Source organism: Danio aesculapii, chromosome 6 (genome assembly GCF_903798145.1).
Source record: "Danio aesculapii chromosome 6, fDanAes4.1, whole genome shotgun sequence".
NCBI lineage: Eukaryota > Metazoa > Chordata > Actinopteri > Cypriniformes > Danionidae > Danio > Danio aesculapii.
The window spans coordinates 61,686,980-61,708,496 of NC_079440.1; the positions used below are offsets into that span (position 1 = coordinate 61,686,980).

The 21,517-nt window shown below is 36.7% G+C and overlaps 1 protein-coding gene and 3 long non-coding RNA genes across 4 annotated transcripts in view; 2 read left to right on the forward strand and 2 right to left on the reverse strand.

The window, feature by feature from the left end:
* Positions 1 to 21,517, forward strand: part of arhgap9 (Rho GTPase activating protein 9) — a 102,902-nt gene that overhangs the window by 21,184 nt on the left and 60,201 nt on the right. Inside the window, 1 exon segment of the mRNA XM_056460674.1 lies at positions 20,821 to 21,048. Within this exon segment, the coding sequence (XP_056316649.1) occupies positions 20,821 to 21,048 (228 nt within the window).
* Positions 1,279 to 2,162, forward strand: LOC130231202 (uncharacterized). The gene is made up of 3 exons (XR_008837998.1): positions 1,279 to 1,366; positions 1,446 to 1,540; positions 1,907 to 2,162. It is a non-coding gene; the product is annotated as an uncharacterized LOC130231202 (long non-coding RNA).
* On the reverse strand, positions 3,049 to 7,788 carry LOC130231201 (uncharacterized). Its single transcript, XR_008837997.1, has 6 exons — positions 7,736 to 7,788; positions 6,964 to 6,996; positions 5,100 to 5,153; positions 4,865 to 4,915; positions 4,723 to 4,755; positions 3,049 to 3,269 (listed from the first exon to the last, which is right to left on the reverse strand). It is a non-coding gene; the product is annotated as an uncharacterized LOC130231201 (long non-coding RNA).
* LOC130231203 (uncharacterized) lies at positions 8,975 to 11,018 on the reverse strand. The gene is made up of 3 exons (XR_008837999.1): positions 10,603 to 11,018; positions 9,396 to 9,516; positions 8,975 to 9,043 (listed from the first exon to the last, which is right to left on the reverse strand). It is a non-coding gene; the product is annotated as an uncharacterized LOC130231203 (long non-coding RNA).

Sequence of the window (21,517 nt, forward strand, 5' to 3'; positions counted from 1 at the left end):
AATGTAACAACCTGAAAATATACCCAATTATGAGGACAATTTATAATTTGACACACAAGCTCCGCCTACGACACAAAACTGTATTATAAAGACTAATGTGATTTCTAAGGACACTAGCTATACAACACACAAAAGTGTCATTTGAGTGTATTGAAGGGACATACCTGATCTATGAGGACCAATGGTTTAACACATACACAACAGTAAAGATTGTGTATTAAAGGGACATACCTGATCTATGAGGCCCAGTGGTTTAACACATACACAACAGTAAAGACTGTGTATTAAAGGGACATACCTGATCTATGAGGCCCAGTGGTTTAACACATACACAACAGTAAAGACTGTGTATTAAAGGGACATACCTGATCTATGAGGCCCAGTGGTTTAACACATACACAACAGTAAAGACTGTGTATTAAAGGGACATACCTCATCTATGAGGACCAATGGTTTAACACATACACAACAGTAAAGACTGTGTATTAAAGGGACATACCTGATATATAAGGACCAATGGTTTAACACATACACAATAGTATTAGTAATAGTATTTTATATTATTATAAAATATTGAGAAGATTTCGCTAATATAACTAAGATTTAAATTTCACTTATTTTTTTAAGCAAACTAGTGCAATTACTAAGCTTAATTTGAGAAACCAATTAAGCTAATATTATTGAGGAAAGATGGCTTCACGTTTATTTTAAGAAAATTCACTCAATTATGTGGATTTGATTGAGATGTTTGCATTTGAATCTCAACAACGGCAGTGATCAGACGACATTTTGAAGGAGCAGATCAACAGCGAGCATGTTAAGAGGTAAGCATTAACAGTTTATCATTTTATTGTCTTAAGTAGCCTAAGCTCTTTCAGGAAAGACACATGCTGTTCAAACTTGTTCAGGAGCTCAGTTTTTGCCATATGATGTATATAGGGATACACGGGTATTTTTAACCCATTCCTATTTAAAATTGATTTGCTTCAATATTCATTCTGAATTATATAATGAAATTGAACAAATTATTTGCATCGTAATATTTAACAGCAATGATCAGGCAACAGTTAAGCAGGGTGGACGAACAACAGTGAGCTTGTTAAGTGGTAAGTCTAAGCTAAGCTAAGTTAGCTAGCTATTCAATGGGGTTTATGCACAGCTAGTGCTTTTCCATTTCATAAGGTTCCTTTTACAGCATTGATGATGTAATGTAATGAACTGTGTTTATATGTAATGCTGTACATAAATACTAATATTTGTTTGCTTCTTTTTTCAGATCAAAGAAAACGTTTGCAGTATTTTCCCACTAAAGAGGAGCAGTTTATTGAGGCAGATTTTGATAAAGAGAATGGGTGCCATACATCAGGTATTTTTAATAATGTTATTTGTGTATTATTATTATTATTAGGCAACATTACTAATTTCTACACTTTTTTTTGCATCAGACCTCACATTAAATCAGGGATGAATCGAGAGATGTCGTCCTCTGTTGCTGGTCTATCTGTATAAATAAGATGAAGAGCTCATCCAGGAGTGCAATGTAAGTGTCTCAAACCGTTTCAGATATTTACGATCTTCAGAAAACTGCACTTTATATTTTTGCATGCTTACAAAAAAAATATATAGCTACATTGTTGAATGCACTATTCCTTGTATAAACATGGTTTGTTTTTATACATTTCTGTACACTAGTATACATTTAAACACCCTGTCCATTATAAGTCAAAATACTTGTGTACTTGTGTCAGTCAGCAACATCTACTCAAACATTATGAATAATTACTGTTCACTGAGATACAAAGAAATGGTTTATTTCCTTAATAGATTTCCTTAATGTGTTTTAGTAAACATTTGAAATGTACAACTGCATAATTTAATAATGATAAACGTAATGTTTATTTTACAGTGTGGGAATGCACAGAGAATTGTTGTCTGTCAGAGGGATGACCAACCATGAGGACTTCTGCATTGTCTTGGAGGATAAGCGAGTCATGGCTAGCCTGGAAAATCTAGAATTGCTGAACTAGATTTATACAAATATTCTCCAAATAAAAATCACTTACAAAGAAACGTATATTAAGTTTGACACAAATTCACTGCTAAAACCTTTTGGGGAAAATTTCAGTGCATTGACTGATTGATTGTGTTCCTAATATTTTGAGATATGGCTTTTATACTGGTTTTAGATGTTATGCAATACACTAATTCTGTCAAATTTTGTCTAAAATGTGACTGTTCCTATAAAAAAAACATTTGACAGAACATTTTATTTTCCATGACATGGATAAAGGAATTTTTATCAGAGATTAACATTGCTGTAAATTTTATATAGATTTGTTTAACATATTGCACCATTTTGTTATCAGTGTAACATGTAATAAAATGATATTTGGCCAAAATGTATTGTGTATGTATTTCATTATACATTATATATTTTACACTTTATGAATGAGTAATTTTCATTAATAAATCTGAGTAAATCGTGATTTATTTGCATATATTATAAAAGCACATTTCACATGCTTCATTCAAGTGGTTTTTGTAAAAAAAAAAAAATATGAGTAAATGGTGGTGGAAAATTGTAATTTTCACATGATTCATTCAAGTGGTTTTTGCTAAAAAAAATAAAGTCTTGAAATTTACTTAAAACTAATATGTGCAATTGTGTTACCACTATTTTTTTAGTAAATAGCACATAAGATTTTTTACAGTGTATAACAGTATGCACAGTCTGTGAACAAGGAGCAAAGTTTAATTTTAACAACATTACAGTAGTTGGCCTTAATATTTTCCATCACAAGACCATTTTGTGTATCAAGAAACATCCTGTGTAGTGTAAAGAAAAAAACAAACGCTCTCACTCTAAGTGTAAAGAGGGGATCTTAAATATTTTAACTGTTCCTAAACATAACAGTTAAACTAAACATTGCTGAAAGCATATTGAATCCATCAACAAACTTCAACAGCAGAAGAATATTCCACTTATTAACAAAAAGAAAAAACAAAAAACACCTAATGAGATGGTTTCTTTTTTAGGGTTAGGCCGCGATTCCTAACAAAATCCCTAATGTTTTGGAGTGTGTGAGTAGCCAAAACTGGATACTCAGCATTCTTGCACTGCTGGCATTCAATTTTAGTGGTGAGTTTACCCCCTGCTATGTGGTCGCGGAAGTGCCTCTGTACTGCTGCAATTTCAGTTGAAGACCAGGCTCGTTTCTGCTTCCTTTTAGCATCGTCCAGATTTTTTTCAGCAGAATTTTCGTGATTCCCTACAAAAGAGAAAAACAGGTTCCTGAACTCTGGGGTGAACACTATGACGACCAGAGCTCCTCTCCCTCTTTTCCCAACCAGCCACACTCTTACCAACCCTTGCTTTAGTCAAGTCTTATTGTATAGATCACTAATCCATAAGAGTAAAAAATTATGGGCTGCTTTTTTTATTAATCATGTTTGTTTTAGTAAAAGGAGCAATTTATTTATTAAGTTTTTTTGTTACCATCCTTGTAAAATCGGTTTTAACTGTTGGCCCAATGTTACATTCCTCATATATCACATATCAAATTGTAAATAAAAGAATGAAATTAAAGACCTGACTTGGCCTGTCACTATTTAATTCGTTTAATTTGTCATGTTTAATTAATCATAAAGTCTTCTCAACACAGCGTTTCTGCTGCACGGAACAAAACTGCTGCAACTAAACAAAGTTTTGCAAACTGTGTGCTAGCTTAAAGTTCAGAGCTTATAATAGACATTTTCAATGTCTCTACTCTGGTCCAAAAAGAAAAAAAAAAACACTCAATGAAAATACCAAACAATTTTGTAATGTAGTTGATCACAAGTGCCTTTAACTACAGTTGTTCTCTTTAATAGGTAAATACTTAGCAATTTTTTTTTTTATTCTTATTTTTTATATATGTATTTATTTATTATTCTGTTATTTATTTTCAGTGTAAAATAATTACTGGACTGGAAATGGACTATTAGTTGTTTATCATTATTTTGTGCTGTATTATTTGGTTACTGAGCAGCAATAAATAACACTTTAAAAAATAAGGAGTTTACACCTGATTTTCTTAACTAATAGTGTTTTGTATGAATTAATAAATAATAATCACTGTGATAACCGTGAAAAGTGATTATTCCTCAGACTATAATCGTACAACCAAATCTATAATCGTTGTATCCCTCCCTACCTGTCACAATAATCAATATATATCGACCTATCGCACAATAAATATACATTACCTCAATTTTTTGTAATGCAATACATCACCATTTATATTTACATAAAAAACACAATAACATAAATGTTAAATAGGGATTGTGTTTCTCAGCAATAGTGTTTATGTTATCTTATTTTTCAGAGGAAAAAAAAAGAAAAAATCTGTAGATGGAAAAATCTCCATAACGGTTCTATTTGTAAGAAAATGTGAATTTCTTGTTTATTCAAGTTTTTTAAAGCATCTAATATTTGGACACTTAATTTTCATGATCTAAATAATTTATGAATGAAATCTTTGTTCATCAATTGAAAGTGTGTGGCCTTCTTGCATTATTATGCTGTTATATTATGATTTTACATTCATTGGCATAAAACGGTCTTAAAATGTCAATAATATCACTTATTGCGATTATTTTATGGGGCAATATATCGACCAACAAAATGTTATCATGACAGGCCTATATAGATTAGTAGTTAAAAACATTTTATTTTCATCATACCTTGAGATGAGCCTCCAAAGGAAGTCTCGATATCTGTGAATAGACAAATAAAACCCTATAACAAACAGTAGTATTGCTTGGTCTGCATGAATTAAATTAAATCTTAATGGATATGCTGGCTGAGTGAGGTAGATGATCATACCATCTGAGGTGCCTGGTGGGTTCACAACAGGCTGCCTAGCTTTCTTCATTCCTGCAGTATGAATAGTATGGATCAGAATATAGGTTACTCAAACATTTCATAAATTATTCTACAAGTGGAAACTGTAAATCTGTAAAGCAAAAAAATCCTCCTTTATTATAAAACCAGCTAAAATGATTGATCTAAAGAATTCCCTAGTACAGTGTTCTTTCTTTTTATGATTGTGTGCTTTTACCAGGTTGTTCGTGCTCTTCCCTCCTGCTGTGATATTTGTCCTTCTTGCAATGATCTTAAAAAAAATACACATTCAAAACATGGAAACACTTCATGGCAAGTGTGAATCTCATGAATTATGAGGAACTAACACAAGCTCAAAGTCTTTCATTCATGACTTCATGGATGAAAAACACCTTAAGACATTAAGACGAGTACATCATCATGATTTATGTTTATTATGCACAATCATGATTTTCATTGTTCACAAAAAACAAGGTCTTTACTATACATTGTAGATAAACCTATGCTCATGGTACGTTTCAATTCAATTAATTTTAAATTATTAAATATAGAAATATAGAAAAATAATCAATATTACCTCATGCATGCATACAGGCTAGAACAGTATATCAATTAATGTGAGAACTGAATATGAGATATTAAGTATGTTCATGTCTTCTTCATAGTAGCCTATGAATATGTGCTATATATGGACAGAGCACAACACTGGCCAATCACAGCACAGAGTATGCGAAATTTGTTGACATCCAAATACAGCAGTCTTACATCCAAATACAGACTGTATATGTCACTCATTCTTTACACAGTGCAGAGATTGTGAATACAACGGCTAAACAAAAATTGTTTGCAACAAACAGTTTAAGCACAGGTAATTACCATTCTGATAAGCTGTCCCAACCAAAATCTCTCTGCACTGTGTAAACAAATAAGTGACATAATACTACTATGCTAGAGCATGTAGTAGGTTTAGTCTGCACATGTTTTTTGACTCTCAAAGCCATGAGACCCATTGACTGCCATATATGACTGAAAGACTGCAGCGGTTTGAGTTAAAAATCTTTGTTTGTGTTCTACTCAAGAAACAAATTCATCTACATCACTGACTCCTGGGGGTAAGCAGTTAAACATCACATTTTTATTTCTGGGTGAACTATCGCTTTAATAACACACTGTTTATAAGTATTCCAGTGGACCAAGTTACCACTTGAGGGGTCATACACAATGAGGTCATGAGAAATTAATGCTTAGTTAATGATGACTACTGTATTTGGATGTCAACAGAATTCACATACCTCAGTGTTGGGGGTCTGTCCTTTTACATGCAGGCTGCTATAAAGAAGACATATATACGTGCTCATCATTTATCATCATAACTCATCATAATTAATAAAAAACATTAGTTCTCACATTTAGTCTTACTAGATTGAAAAAATAATAATTCAGTACATGTACCATAAGCATAGCTTTACCTATAATGGATATTAAAAATCTTGTTATCTGTGAAAAAGAAAACATCATGATCATGCATAATAACCTATTAATCATGATGATGTACTCATCTTAGTGAATGTCTTAAGGTGTTTTCATCTATGACGTCATGAATAAGATTGTGAACTCATGCTAGTTCCTGATAATTGAGATTTTAATGAATGAAGCAATTCAACATTCTCTATTAATTTATGCATTAATTCATGGTAATTCATGTACCTGTAAATTTCAATGTCATTTACACAATATTATAATTTAAGCAATCAAAAGCAATCGAAACTGAATCTTAAACATTTATAACACTCATTTTGGTTTCAAAAGTATATATACTTTTGATATATGTGGGTTTTCAATTCAATTCAATTCAATTCCCCTTTATTTGTTTAGCGCTTATACAATGTAGATTGTGTCCAAGCAGCTTCACATAAAAGGTCACAGTAAATAGGAACAGTGTAGTTCAGTTTGTAGTGTTTAAGTTCAGTTCAGTTGAGCTCAGTTCAGTGTGGTTTAATAATCACTACTGAGAGTCCAAATATTGAAGGGCAAATCCAACGATGCGGTTTGAAGTTAAAAAAGTTTTAGTATTGTCATACCTTTAGATGGGCCTCCTAAGGCAGGGTCTGTATCTGTGAATAGAAAAATAAAATACTATAACAAACAGCAGCAGTGTTTAGTCTATATGAATTATGCACACAAACCTTGGTGCAGTTGGACAAAACTTACACCGAACTTCTACCCATCCCCCACAACATGACAAAAGCAGTAAGTATGGGGACATATGACACACAAACCATGGTGCAGTCAGACAACACACACTGAACTTCTACCCATCCCCCACAACATGACAAAAGCAGTAAGTATGAGGACATATGACAAAAGCAGTAAGTATGGGGACATACGACACACAAACCATGGTGCCGTTGGACAAAACACACACTGAACTTCTACCCATCCCCCACTACATGACTAAAGTAGTAAGTATGGGGACATACGACATATGATACACATGCTAGCTCAGAATGAACCATCCTCCATACTATTGTAAATTAAACAATTCCTATGACTGATGATACATGGGGCAACTTAGATTATTGTTGGCATCAGAGGGCAACCAGATGAGACACAGGGCCCATGACTGATTTAAAGTATGCAGATAAAAAAATTGTTACCCATTCTCAGTGGGGAAAGTGCCCAATCAACACTGCTTGAAAAAAGTTGCCTGGCAAAATTGCTCAAAATGTTGTCCTGTGTATCATCAGCCTATCGCTGTCTTTCAATTCTTTAAGTTTGATTGTAATTAAAAATCACTGTTGTTGCCAACTAAAGAACATTTAATAAATAAATACTTATTAAATGCTCATTTACCTGTTGAGTGTTGTCATGACATGTCAGCTGAGAATCAGACGTTGTTGAGATCTGAAAAGGTTTGAGTACTGAACATTAATTTTGGATAACACGGCAACACATGGTGATGCTTTGAGTATCCAAAACAACTAATGTGAAAATTACATAATACAAGTGAATTCTTAGATCAAACAATTGTTAGATCAAATAATAGCTATCAAACATTACAGATGATTAGGACTGTGTGCTGCAATGAATTCTCACCTATATCCTGATGTGAGAATTCATTGCAGCACACAGTCCTAATCATCTGTAATGTTAAGGTAATGATTCTACATCATCTTATCAAAGTTAATGGAGATTTAACTACCTGTTGAGCATTAGAAACACACACTTACCTCCTTTGACCCATCTCCTGCTGCACAGCTGAACTAAGCATGCTCCTGTTGTTCAGTCTCACAACAAACCTGTAAAATATGAAAGATTTGTGTAATCAGGTTAACAAAAGGTCAACTATACAATGCTATAAAACATTTATGGAAATTTTAAAGAAATCATACAGTTAAAGGATTTTGCATAATCTTACCAAAGTTAATGGAGGTTTAACTACACTGTAAAAAAATGGCAGTGTTTTCAACGGTAAAAAACTGTAAATATACTACAGTAAAAATCCGTAACCTGGTTAACGGTATGTTTCCTTAATATATACGGCGAATAACCGAAAATTGACTTTCCCAGTTCCCTGTATGGCACATCACTTTTTATGCTTTTTGTTGACATTATTATGGATCTTTGCAGTTGTTTCTCCATCAGTTATGTACATTAGAGATTTATGTTACATCTAATACTGATAAACAATGTTTTTTTCATGACTTAAATTTTATTTGTGTTACCATACTGGTGTTTAGTAGCTGTTTGAATGACACTGAGCACCTTCTATATACGGACACTTTTCTGCTTGTGGGAAAAGTTGTTAGTGATGAGCTTTGGTTCATTAAGTAACTTACTCATCACCACCTGCATGTGGCTGTGTTAACATGTCTAACTGTGTAACAAAATATGTGTAGATGTTGGTAATTCAAAATACAGACATATTACCTCTATAAATTAATGAAATATGGTAGTTTACCATAAAAATGAGGAATTACTTTTACGGTGTGTACCGTATTTTTAACGGTAAAGTACTGGCAACCACAGCTGCGTTTTTTTTTACCGTAAATTTTACAGTGTACCTGTTGAGCATTAGAAACACACACTTACCTCCTTTGACCCATCTCCTGCTGCACAGCTGACCAAAGCATGCTCCTGTTGTTCAGTCTCAGAACAAACCTGTAAAATATGAAAGATTTGTGTAATCAGATTAACAAAAGGTCAACTATACAATGTTATAAAATATTTAAGGAAATTTTAAAGAAATCAATTAGTTCGACCTCAGAACAAACCTGTGTGGATTCTAAATCAAGTACTAACACTTCCCAACATGGTTGAAAAACTGTTTTTACTGTAAACTCTGTAAATGTCTTTAAATTAAAGTAAAAGGATTATTTCAATCTGTTAATACCTTTCTTCTCCAAGGCCAGTCAGAATCTCAATAATTATACAATATCTCTTCCCCAGGACTTACCCCAGTCAGGGTAAAAGTTAAAACAATACTTAAAACATAGACAATTGTGTTACTCACCTTTAAATGAATTTATATATTTTATTTCAAATCCATCCTTATCTTTGAGCATGGATGAAAAATATGCAGCTTCATCTTTTGGTTTTAGTTTAGCCCTCCAGGACCATGTTGCTGCCATTTCCTGCAAAAGCCAGATGATGTATTTTGTCACTTTATGTAATTATAATAATTCTGTTTTTTTATCACTGACCTAATCAATTATGAGTTTATACTTTTATTTTCTGTAGAGGGCTTAAATATAATCAACAGGGATAATTCTGTACTACTTGCAGGTCAGTAAATAGCACCAGTGAAACAGGAAAAACATCTTAGACCTTACAAATGTGTTTAGTATTTTTAACAATCTGAAACATGCTGCTTTTCTACTTCTCAACTACATTGTGACTGTCACTAAAGGCAAACATTATGATAATAGCTATCAGACTTTTATATACAGTTTATAAAACCTCTACAGAGACCTACAGTAAGGCTAAAACTAACAGCCGGTCTGACAACACTGATTAATATTAATGCACAATTACAGGAATAACCTTCACAAAGAACTGTAAGCAATTAAAAAGGACCTGATTTGGGATCTGACACACAACATAGTTCACAATTAAACAGCTGTGTGCCCTAAAAAACATCAAGTTCACCATTCCCATATGAAAACTACTGTAATGGACTACTGTACTATAGTAAACTAGAGTAATAATCCTAGATACAATAATGTTTTTTAAACTTACCATAGTAAAAATTAAAGAATACTATGGTTTATCAACTCACAAATATTACAGGATACTGAAGTGCATTAACAAAGTGTAGTAATCACTATAACATACTGCAGTAAACTCCAATTTACTACGTCAAATACTACAATATTTTTCCATGTGGCCTTTCGTACATTAACCCAATTATCACTGAACTGCCCAGATAGCAAAATAAATTTGACCTCAATCTGGCATCACGAGTTATTTAGCCATTAGCCATTAACTTTTAAACCCAAAATATACATAATACAAGCGATTTAGTTATTGATTATATGTATTTGTCAGATTAGTAAGTTAATTGTTAATTACTTATACATCCTTATATTCCTTATAGGTCGTGATAAACGCTAGATAAAAGCTTACAAACGTGACCAAAACTAGCCTGTTTAACTGCTTTATAACGTTAACTAATATAATATAAGGTTTTATTGTTTATTGAGTTTTATCATCAATCTTACCTTAAGTGTCTTCAGAGTGGCGCGCTCATTGTCTCAGCCGGAAGTGACTCGGTCGGAGGTGGAGGAGGTGGAAGAAAATGATTCCAATGATATTGCTTCTCTGTGTTTTAATTTTTATTGTTGTGGTGTGGACTTTGTTATTCCTTTATATTTAGAACGATTTTACAAACATATCTTTATCGTTATCGTCCTTTGTGTGAATAGCGTAAAACACAGCGCTTAGACAAAACCCGAATTTATGAGGACTTCTCACCCGTCAGCCAATCAAAACCCGCGATTCCATACACACATGTGAATATTCATAAGGAGGTCCAGTACCAAGACCCACCTACAGGGGCGCAGTTCCGATACACACTGTTAACACAAAGTCTGATGATTGTGAACTATATGGACTTTTGGAGAAAATTTGAATTTGAGCTCCTTACACATGTAGAAGCACTTCTACATTGCTTGAATTATGAGGACACTGGCACTGTCCTCATAATAAAAAATGTCCTCGTAGTGTGGCGTGTATTCATATGAAATGTCCTCTCAAATCACAAAAACCCACACACACACACACACACACACACACACACACACACACACACACACACAGACATTCATTCATTCATTCATTTACTTTTCAGCTTAGTCCCTTTATTATTCTGGGGTCGCCACAGCGGAATGAACCACCAACTTATCCAGCATATGTTTTACGCAGCGGATGCCCTTCCAGCTGCAACCCATCTCTGGGAAACATCCACACACACTCATTCACACTCATACACTATGGACAATTTAGCCTACTTCCCCTATAGCGCATGTGTTTGGACTGTGGGGGAAACCGGAGCACCTGGAGGAAACCCACACCAACACTGAGAGAACATGCAAACTCCACACAGAAACACCAACAGACCCAGCCGGGACTTGAACCAGCAACCTTCTTGCTGTGAGGTGAAAGCACTACCTACTACGCCACTGCGTTGCCCACACACACAGACACATGCAGGTAAAAAACAGACATACACACACATGGACACACCCAGTTAACACACATAAACATGCAATCACGCATGTGCACACACACACACATGCAGGTAACATACACAAACAGCTAACGAACAGACACACACACACACACACACACACACGAGCGCGTGCACACACAGGTAACGAACACACACATGGAAGTAACAAACAGACACAAATGTGCACACATACACACACATGCAGGAAACACACACATGCACACATACGCACCCACACACACACGGAGGTAACATACAAACACACACATGCAGGTAGAACCAGACATACACACACACACACACACATATATACATGCAGGTAACAAACAGATGCAAACACACACACAAATACGCGCACACACACACATACACATGCAGGTAACAAAGCAGGCACACACACACTTACCCACATACATACACTATCACAGACATACTCACACTCTCTCTCACAAACATACAGACGTACACACACACACACACACACACGCACACACACACACACACACACACACACCAGAACACTACTGAAATGCTCTCAGCAGCCTCAGATTCCCTCATCTTCATCTCAGCATCACTCTCAGTCAAACAGTACAGTAATGTTCCAGTAGTTGATGTTAGTTTATGCATTATTACAGTTTTTTCAATTGTTTTGCCACAAATTTTAGAACCCTAATGTCAATTTCCAAAACTCTAGACACAAAACTCTAAAGCAGGGGTCACCAATCTCGGTCCTGGAGGGCCGGTGTCCCTGCAGAGTTTAGCTCCAACTTGCCTTAACACACCTGCCTGGGTGTTTCAAGTATACCTAGTAAGACCTTGATTAGCTCATTCAGGTGTGTTTGATTAGAGTTGGAGCTAAATTCTGTAGGGCACCGGCCCTCCAGGAACAAGTTTGGTGACCCCTGCTCTAAACAGTCAGTACTTTTAACACAGACTCTCCAGTGTTCAAAACTCTGCACGCTGCGTTCATTATCTTAGAGAAGTCTTGCGTTTGCAGGATCATTGGTTCACATCATCCTTTATCATACAACAGGAACACAACTTTAGATCACCAGCACACAAGATGCACATCGATTCAGTAAACAATCAATAAATAATGCTGTTTAAAATATATGATACAGGTCTCATTATGGTTTATATATACGTGTAGAGCAGGGGTCACCAATCTCGGTCCTGGAGGGCCGGTGTCCCTGCAGGGTTTAGCTCCAGCTTGCCTCAGCACACCTGCCTGGATGTTTCAAGTTTACCTAGGAAGACTTTTATTAGCTTGTTCAGGTGTGTTTGATTAGGGTTGGAGCTAAAATCTGCAGGACACCGGCCCTCCAGGAATAAGTTTGGTGACCCCTGGTGTAGCGGGAACAGTACAGACAGAACTAGTTTAGTTCATTGCATCATAATGTAGGTTTACTGTAATGTTTTTCTCACTTCACATCCCCATATAGAAAGCTGATATATGGCATGATATCTGGCAACATATGCAAATTACAATTGGATTCCACATACTGTATATAAAAGTATATATGTGTGTGTGTGTGTGTGTGTGTTCATATACAGCCAAATGCACACCTATACAAATTATAGGTATTATATTTCATTCATTCATTCATTTTCTTTTCGGCTTAGTCCCTTTATTAATCCGGGGTCGCCACAGCGGAATGAACCGCCAACTTATCCAGCACGTTTTACGCAGCGGATGCCCTTCCAGCTGCAACCCATCACTGGGAAACATCCACACACACTCATTCACACTCATATACTACGGACAATTTAGCCCTCCCAATTCCCCTATACACGCATGTGTTTGGACTGTGGGGGAAACCGGAGCACCCGGAGGAAACTCCACACAAATGCAGGGAGAACATGCAAACATAAGCGCCAACTGACCCAGCTGAGGCTCAAACCAGCAACCTTCTTGCTGTGAGGCGACAGCACTACCTACTGCACCATTGTGTCGCCCGGTAATATATTTGTAGAGGTAAAATATATAACATAATAGATCATATATTTATGTAAGTACATATTTTTAATTCTAATAGTTGAAAAAAATGCCAATAGTTTGACATGTGTGTGACATATTTTATATGTAAAATTCATATGAACTATTATGTCACATATGTAATTTGCATATATTCTATATATCAGATTTCTATTTTGGGATCTGCGTTTGCATCAGTATGGTGTTGTGGATTTGGTCACAGGTTCTCCTCTTCATCACAGTGGTGTTTTCATTACTCAAAAATCTTGGAAAGATCCTTCTCTTGATATGAATCCAGGCCTGACATTGGTCTGCTGTGATTGGCCTTTCTTATATGCAGTACAGTAATGTCAGATATGAAAACCTTGTCTGTAAAAGTGCTATATGGACTCTGAAATGGGATCAATTTGATGTTTAATTGTATTATATTGAATAGGTGATCTTAGATCAACAATCACAGCATCTTTGCCTTGTGTGTGTTGTATCACAGAGACTATAAATATGGAATAAGGATGAATAAAGATGATATCTACAGATAAAGTAGTCTAGGTTATCTTCTGTGGTAAGCGTTTGGCCAGCGGAGAAATTAAAATGGTCGTGCCCAACTGAGCCTGGTTTCTCTCCAGGTTTTTTAATTCTTCACTTCCGCCTTTAGTGAAGTTTTTTCCCTCTCCGCTGTCGCCACTGGCTTGCATGGTTCAGGATCTGTAGAGCTGCGCATCGTTGGATTTGCCCTTCAGTATTTGGACTCTCAGTAGTGATTATTAAACCACACTGAACTGAGCTAAACTGAACTGAACTTAAACACTACAAACTGAACTACACTGTTCCTATTTACTATAATCTTCCATGTGAAGCTGCTTTGACACAATCTACATTGTATAAGTGCTATACAAATAAAGGGGAAGTGAATTGAATTGGTAACTGATGTCATTTGATCTATCCTGAAACGTTCATCATCTAAACATGTAATATTGTACATCAGTTTCTACACATCAGGAGTAAAGCAACAGTTATTTATCATTTTGAGTGCTTGTATCATCTGATAACAACATCATGTTAAGTAAATTAATCCGCATTTATTTTAAATGTAATGTTTGAGTTGCATTTTAAAATGGGATCAATTTGATGTTTAATTGTATTCTATTGAAAAGGTGATCTTAGGTCAATAAACACAGTATGTTTGACTTGTGTGTGTTGTATTCGAGCATTTGAAAATAAGAGTTTAGAGTTCTGCAGAAACGTACAAGTTTGGCGATGGTTGTGAATTTTGTGTCTAGAGTTTTGAAAACTGACGCCAGAGTTCTGACATTTTCAATTCAATTCAATTCAATTCAATTCAATTCAATTCAATTCAATTCAATTCAATTCCCCTTTATTTGTATAGCGCTTTTACAATGTAGATTGTGTCAAAGCAGCTTCACATAGAGGATTATAGTAAATTGAAACAGTGTAATTCAGTTTGTAGTGTTTAAGTTCAGTTCAGTTTAGCTCAGTTCAGTGTGGTTTAATAATCACTACTGAGAGTCCAAACACTGAAGAGCAAATCCAACGATGCGCAGCTCTACAGATCCCGAACCATGCAAGCCAGTGACGACAGCGGAGAGGAAAACTTCACTAATTGGCGAAAGTGAAGAAAAAAAACCTTGAGAGAAACCAGGCTCAGTTGGGCACGACCATTTTAATTTCTCCACTGGCCAAACGTCTTGTGCAGAGCTGCAGTCTCAGCGGTGGAGGCTGGAAGCTGGCCTCAGTGAAGACTCGTCTGTCCCTGGAGCGTCACAGGAATCAGTCTCATGTTCTCCAGTCCTCCATGACCACCACAGTAGCTGCTCAGGATACGGCCTGGTCCAGGATTATGGAAACCTTGGGATCATCTCGTCGCTGGTCTTGGATCGAATCAGTGACTCTGCATAGTCTGAGGGCCTCGGGAAGAGTGTCCCCAGGTGGAAATGGAGATGGGACATTTGTGGCAAAACGATTGTAAAAAGCTGGAAGAGCACACAGAGTGTAAACTGCAGTGCAGACAGCCTCCATCAGCATCAACACATGCTCATCCTCTCAGCATTACAAACACACTCTGCTTCATGACCTCCTGCTTTGAATGCACCTGCACACTGAACCGACAGGAAGTGATGTCATCCTGCATGTGCACAATAAAACCGTCGCTTCAGTGCATCAGGGGAGTCGGTGCACCCGAAAGGATTTTTACATCAATTTACTCAAATCAAGATACTCTGAAGAATGCTGGAGTAAAACAGCCACTGACTTCAGTAGTAGGAACGATTAGTCCAGCATTCTTCACTATATCTTCCTTTACGTTCAACAGAGGAAAGAAACAGGTTTGGAACAAATGGAGGATGAGGGAATTATGATAGAATTTTCATGTTTGGGTGAACTGCCCCTTTAAATAACTTAACAATCTGACATGAAGATGTGAGTGTAGTCTGAGAGCTTTAAGGGTGCCTGTATCTTTAAATGTCCTCATGCACCAGTTTGTTGAACTTTGCATTTGCATGTTTGCTGGGTGCTAGAAACACACACACACACACACACACACACACACACACGCACACACACACACACACCCACCCACGTGGGCAGATGTGAAAAAAAGTTCAAGGCTTCATTTTTACTGCCAGCTGTTTCCCTGCTGCACCGATGTAACATTCACAATGGTAAAGAGCCATACATGTGTACAGCTGAAGTCAGAATTATTAGCCCCCCTGAATTTATAGCCCCCCTGTTTATTTTTTCTGTTTATCGGAAAGCAGTTTTTGTCTACACATTTCTAATCATAATAGTTTTAATAACTCATTTTCTAAAAACTGATTTATTTTCTCTTTGTCATGATGACAGTAAATAATATTTTATTAGATACTTTTTAAGACACTTCTATACAGCTTAAAGGCTTAACTAGGTTAATTAGGTTAACTAGGCAGGTTAGGGTAATTAGGCAAGTTATTGTATAACGATGGTTTGTTCTGTAGACAAATATAGCTCAAAGGGGCTAATAATATTGACCTTAAAATGGTGTTTAAACAATTAAAACTGCTTTTATTCTAGCTGAAATAAAACAAATAAGACTTTCTCCAGAAGAAAAAATATTATCAGACATACTGTCAACATTTCCTGATTCTGTTAAACATCAATTTGGGAAATATTTACAAAAGAAAAACAAAATTCAAAGGGGGCTAATAATTCTGACTTCAACTGTATATATATATATATATATATATATATATATTATATATATATATATATATATATATATATATATGTATATATATATATATATATATATATGTGTGGGGGGCGCCACACCAAAATAAATCTAGCAACGGCCACATTACAGCTTCTCATTCAAAACATTCATTTATTTTAATAGCGGTTTATAATCACACCTAAACGTATTAAAAGGTAAATGAATTATATGCGCAACATGGTGTGTGATGCGTGAGGCCAGCAAACACGGCGTAGCTTTCAGTCATGATGGACACAGTTTCCATAATTATACTTTATTTATAGTTAAAGGTCTGTGGCTCTGAATATAATGACTTTATCTTGCTGGAGTTTATAGCCGTTTCACTTTACTTCAGGACGCATTAATGCTGCTCTGTAGGTCTATTGGAGACATTCACAAATATTTCTAGCAAATCTAATAAAATTTAGAGACAAACTCGTTACATAAACGCACTAAATCACTTCAGCAGCATTTATTTAAGAGCGCACAAGAAGATCTGCACTTGAGCAGCGTATATTTGAGGGCGCGCAAGAAGTTTTGGGCACGAACAGAGGAAATCGGCGCTCGAGGAGAGAGATTCACATGCTCGTATGACATGAATGCGATCTCGACTAGTAATACTGCGCTCACGACATTTGTCAATGAAATAACGCCACAGGTAGTTGGTAGATCTGTGTAAAAGGCCCAACAGAGTCTGCCACCACAGCTGGAAAAAATCCTAGAGGAAACATGGTGTATATATATATATTGGCAAAGAGCCAAATAAAGAGTTTTGCATGGAAAATGACTGTGCATTTGGATCTAAATCAATCTAATTTGATGCAAGTTTGTCAGTTATACAAGATGCCAACAAGTCAGATCAAAAATCATGACTTATAGTGTATGAACAATTTAATAATTAATTTTTGCCATTGCTTTTTCACTTGGTTCTGCCAAAGTAGAGTCATTGCCATATTTATTAGGGGGAGGAGGCAGGGAGGGGTTTCACGTTAACTCGGATGTACAAAGAGAATATGCGTGGGATTCAGCGTACGCAGTGTTTCATACATCTGAATTTTTGACTGCGTACGCACATCTACAGCTTTGTGCATACGCAATGTTTTAGTATGGGTTCAACGCAAGTCTTTGTACATGAGGCCGCAGATCTGCTGGAAAATGCATCCCATCATGCACAGTTTTAACATCACATGATCTGGTAAAGCTTAATCAGATCACGCATACTGATGCGCAGAGTTATTCACTAAATCTGTTACCATTGTAGCTTATACACATCTTTCCTTATCAGATAGAAAAGTTCATCCCACTCTGTTGTGTGTGTGCATAAGTTTATATGTGCATTTTTAAAATGAATGCATATCTTAGCATTTCCATTAAGCGATATTCCAGAATGTGCATAAAAATAGTGGAAACACACAGAGAGAGAGAGAGAGAGAGACTCCTGTTGTCTGTCTGTGGATGTCTCTCATCCAGCCATATGGCAGCACACACACACACACAGCATTATATAATCCAGATCCTCTGTTCTCACCCCAAAAAACATCCTCCATATGCACATCTCCACCATAATCCATCAGGCGGAGCTTTTAAGTGCACTCGACGAGCGTCTGGCCTAAAGTGCATCAAATGACATGAGCAGAGCTTTTTCTATTCGGCCTGTTTTATTTCTTCTAATGGTTTGTCTTCCTCCAGTGTGTGTGTGTGTGTGTGTGTGTGTGCATTGTTTCATGATGTGTGTTTTTTGTGTTTTAAGCCACTTCCTCTCGACGGTTGTGGCTTCGAGCTGTTTTCTCTCTTAGTGAACACTTTCAGTCCCAGCATGCACTCTGAGCTTCACCTCTGTTCAACTTGGATAGTCTGCACACCTCCTAATTAGACTAATTAAACACACACCGGTCAGAGATCATCATTCACCAAACAAAATCCTGTTAAAATATCCCCAAATTAGCAGTTTCCCGTATTTTGTGATTCATGTTTGGGTTTTTTTAAAGTTTATTTCTGTTTTTGCATTGCATTATGGGACTTTGATCTTCCTTTCTGCAACCTTTAACCATGAAAAGTTTAAAACAGTGACTTTTAGGAACATTTTGAATAGTTTAAACGGCAATTATGATGAAAATCATCTTTGGTAAGCTGTTTGGACAGAACTGTGTAGTAGTATAGAGCAGGGGTCACCAATCTCAGTCCTGGAGGGCCTGTGTCCCTGCAGGGTTTAGCTCCAACTTGCCTCAACACACCTGCCTGTGTGCTTCAAGTATACCCAATAAGACCTTGATTAGCTTGTTCAGGTGTGTTTGATTAGGGTTGGAGCTAAAATCTGCAGGACACCGGCCCTCCAGGAACAAGTTTGGTGACCCCTGGTGTAGAGTGATATAAACACAATAAGCCTCTTTTTTATTTCCTGATGTTAAAATAGGATCCAAATCCCAGTGATTCTAAGGCCGCAATAATCACCACGGCTGCGTGGTGCCAATACGCTAATATGTGCGTGTGTGTGTACTGCAAACAGCATTTGTGTGCGATTCAATGTTTCAGAAAGGCTTGAATTAACTCCACCTTGGATACTTGGAACTAATGAGCTGTATTTCAGCCTCATCCGTATCTGTCACTGTGCTGTTTATCTGACGTTATGCATGATGAGCAGTGTTGCCAACTATTTTCAATGAAAAGGCGCAAAGCTCTGCCCGAAAGGTGCTAGATTACATCATACATCAATTTGCATATTACTGACGTCATCACGTCTAACCATTTCTGTTGGTTTAATATATGGTTAATAAAGGGGTGTTTATATTTGCACTACGCTTTATATATGCATGTCAATTTAACCTAATGTATTGCTGTTTGAATGCAGTATATTAGTATAGATGTGTAGTGAATTTGCAGTAATCTCTCAGACATAATAAACTCACACAAGTTACAAAACGGTCAGTAAAATATCTGTGATTGTGAACAAGAAAAGAATAAACAGTCAAGTTGAATTATTACATTTAAAGTAGAAGCAGATCGGTTTGACTACAAGGAAAATAGCTCACGCTGCTAAATCATTTGCCGTCGGTATGCAGAAGGCTGATCTGCTCTTAGGCTGCAGGTGGGAGAGACTGCTGTTTGAGGACTAAGGGCTCTGAGTGGGGAAGGGGCCGACCGGCGACAGCATCACCCGCAGCTCGTTGAGAAGAGTAGGAACGGTACAGTACGGACACATGAGAGTCAGATGAGAGACAAAAAAATCTTTGCTAGCACCAAAAAAGGCGCTAGATTTGTCGCTAGGGCCTTTTTTGAAAATTTGTCTCTAAGGGGGTCTGAAAAGTTGCTAAGTTGGCAACACTGATGATGAGAAGCAGACACGCACTTGGGAATGGTGGGTAGGGAAAAGCAGCTCAATTGCATTTAAAGCCACAGGCTACAAAAACAGCCACACAGTACTCAGACACCAAAATGGGCAGATTCTGGAGGCTATAATAAATTATCTGATAGGTTTTTTGAGCTGAAACTTTACAGACACATTCTGGAGACACAAAAGACTTATCTTACACCTTAAAACCGTAAAAGGGGTAAAATAGGAGTCCTTTAAAGTCTAGGATGATGTTGTATGTTACACTACAAAAACCTTGTAATAAATTGCCCGTACATTTTCTGCTGTTTTACAGACTTATTTCTCTAGATATAATATTTCTTATACATTATATTATTTAAAATAAACTTTTAAAGTAAAAAAAACTACTAAAATGTCAATAAAAGTCACTGTGTTAATCTGTAGAGTTGAATTTTCAACATCTAAAGTGGATAGAGCAGAGATCAACATCCCATAATGCAATTCACAACCGTAAATAAACACAAAACAAATCACTAAATACGACAACTGTTGATTAACCAATATTTTTTACAGTGTTATTAATGACATTTTTATGAAATTATTGGTTAAGATGCAGCTCAGAGCGCAATGCAAGAATCTGCAGTGCTCTCAGTGAATTTGTTTGTAATTTTCCCCCCAGCTCTCATCATCAGCCTACATTTCCCAGAGTTCCCTGTCGGAGGTGGGGCGGCGTCAGTGGTCAGAGCCTCCATCGCCGCTGCCCGGTCAGAAGCCCCTGCAGACGCTTCAGCAGTGGGAGCAGTACTGCGATCCTGCAACCGGACGCTGCTACTACATCAACACCGACACCAAAGAGCGCTCCTGGAAACCCCCGCGGCGAGCCCGACAGACCAACCACAGCCAACAGGTGAGATAATCACTGACAGACAATCACTAACTGCTGATCACTGACATATAACTAATTACAGAGTGCCAATCACTGTCAATCACTGACAGCCAATTACAGACTACTAATCACAACCAATCAACCAATCACAGACTGCCAGTCACAGATAGCCAATCACATAAAGACAATCAATCAATCAATCAGACAACCAATCACATACTCCCAGTAACAGGCAGCCATACAACCAATCACAGACAATTAATCTGCCAATCACATAGAGACAATCAACCAATCACAGACTGCCAGACATCCAATCACAGACACCCAATTAACCAATCACAGACAACCAATCAAACAATCACAAACTGCCAGTCACAGACAGCCAATCACCCAATCACAGTCATAGACGGCCAGTCACAGTGAGACAATTAACTAATCGTAGACAGCCAATCAACCAATGACAGACAGACAATCATCCAATCACAGGCAG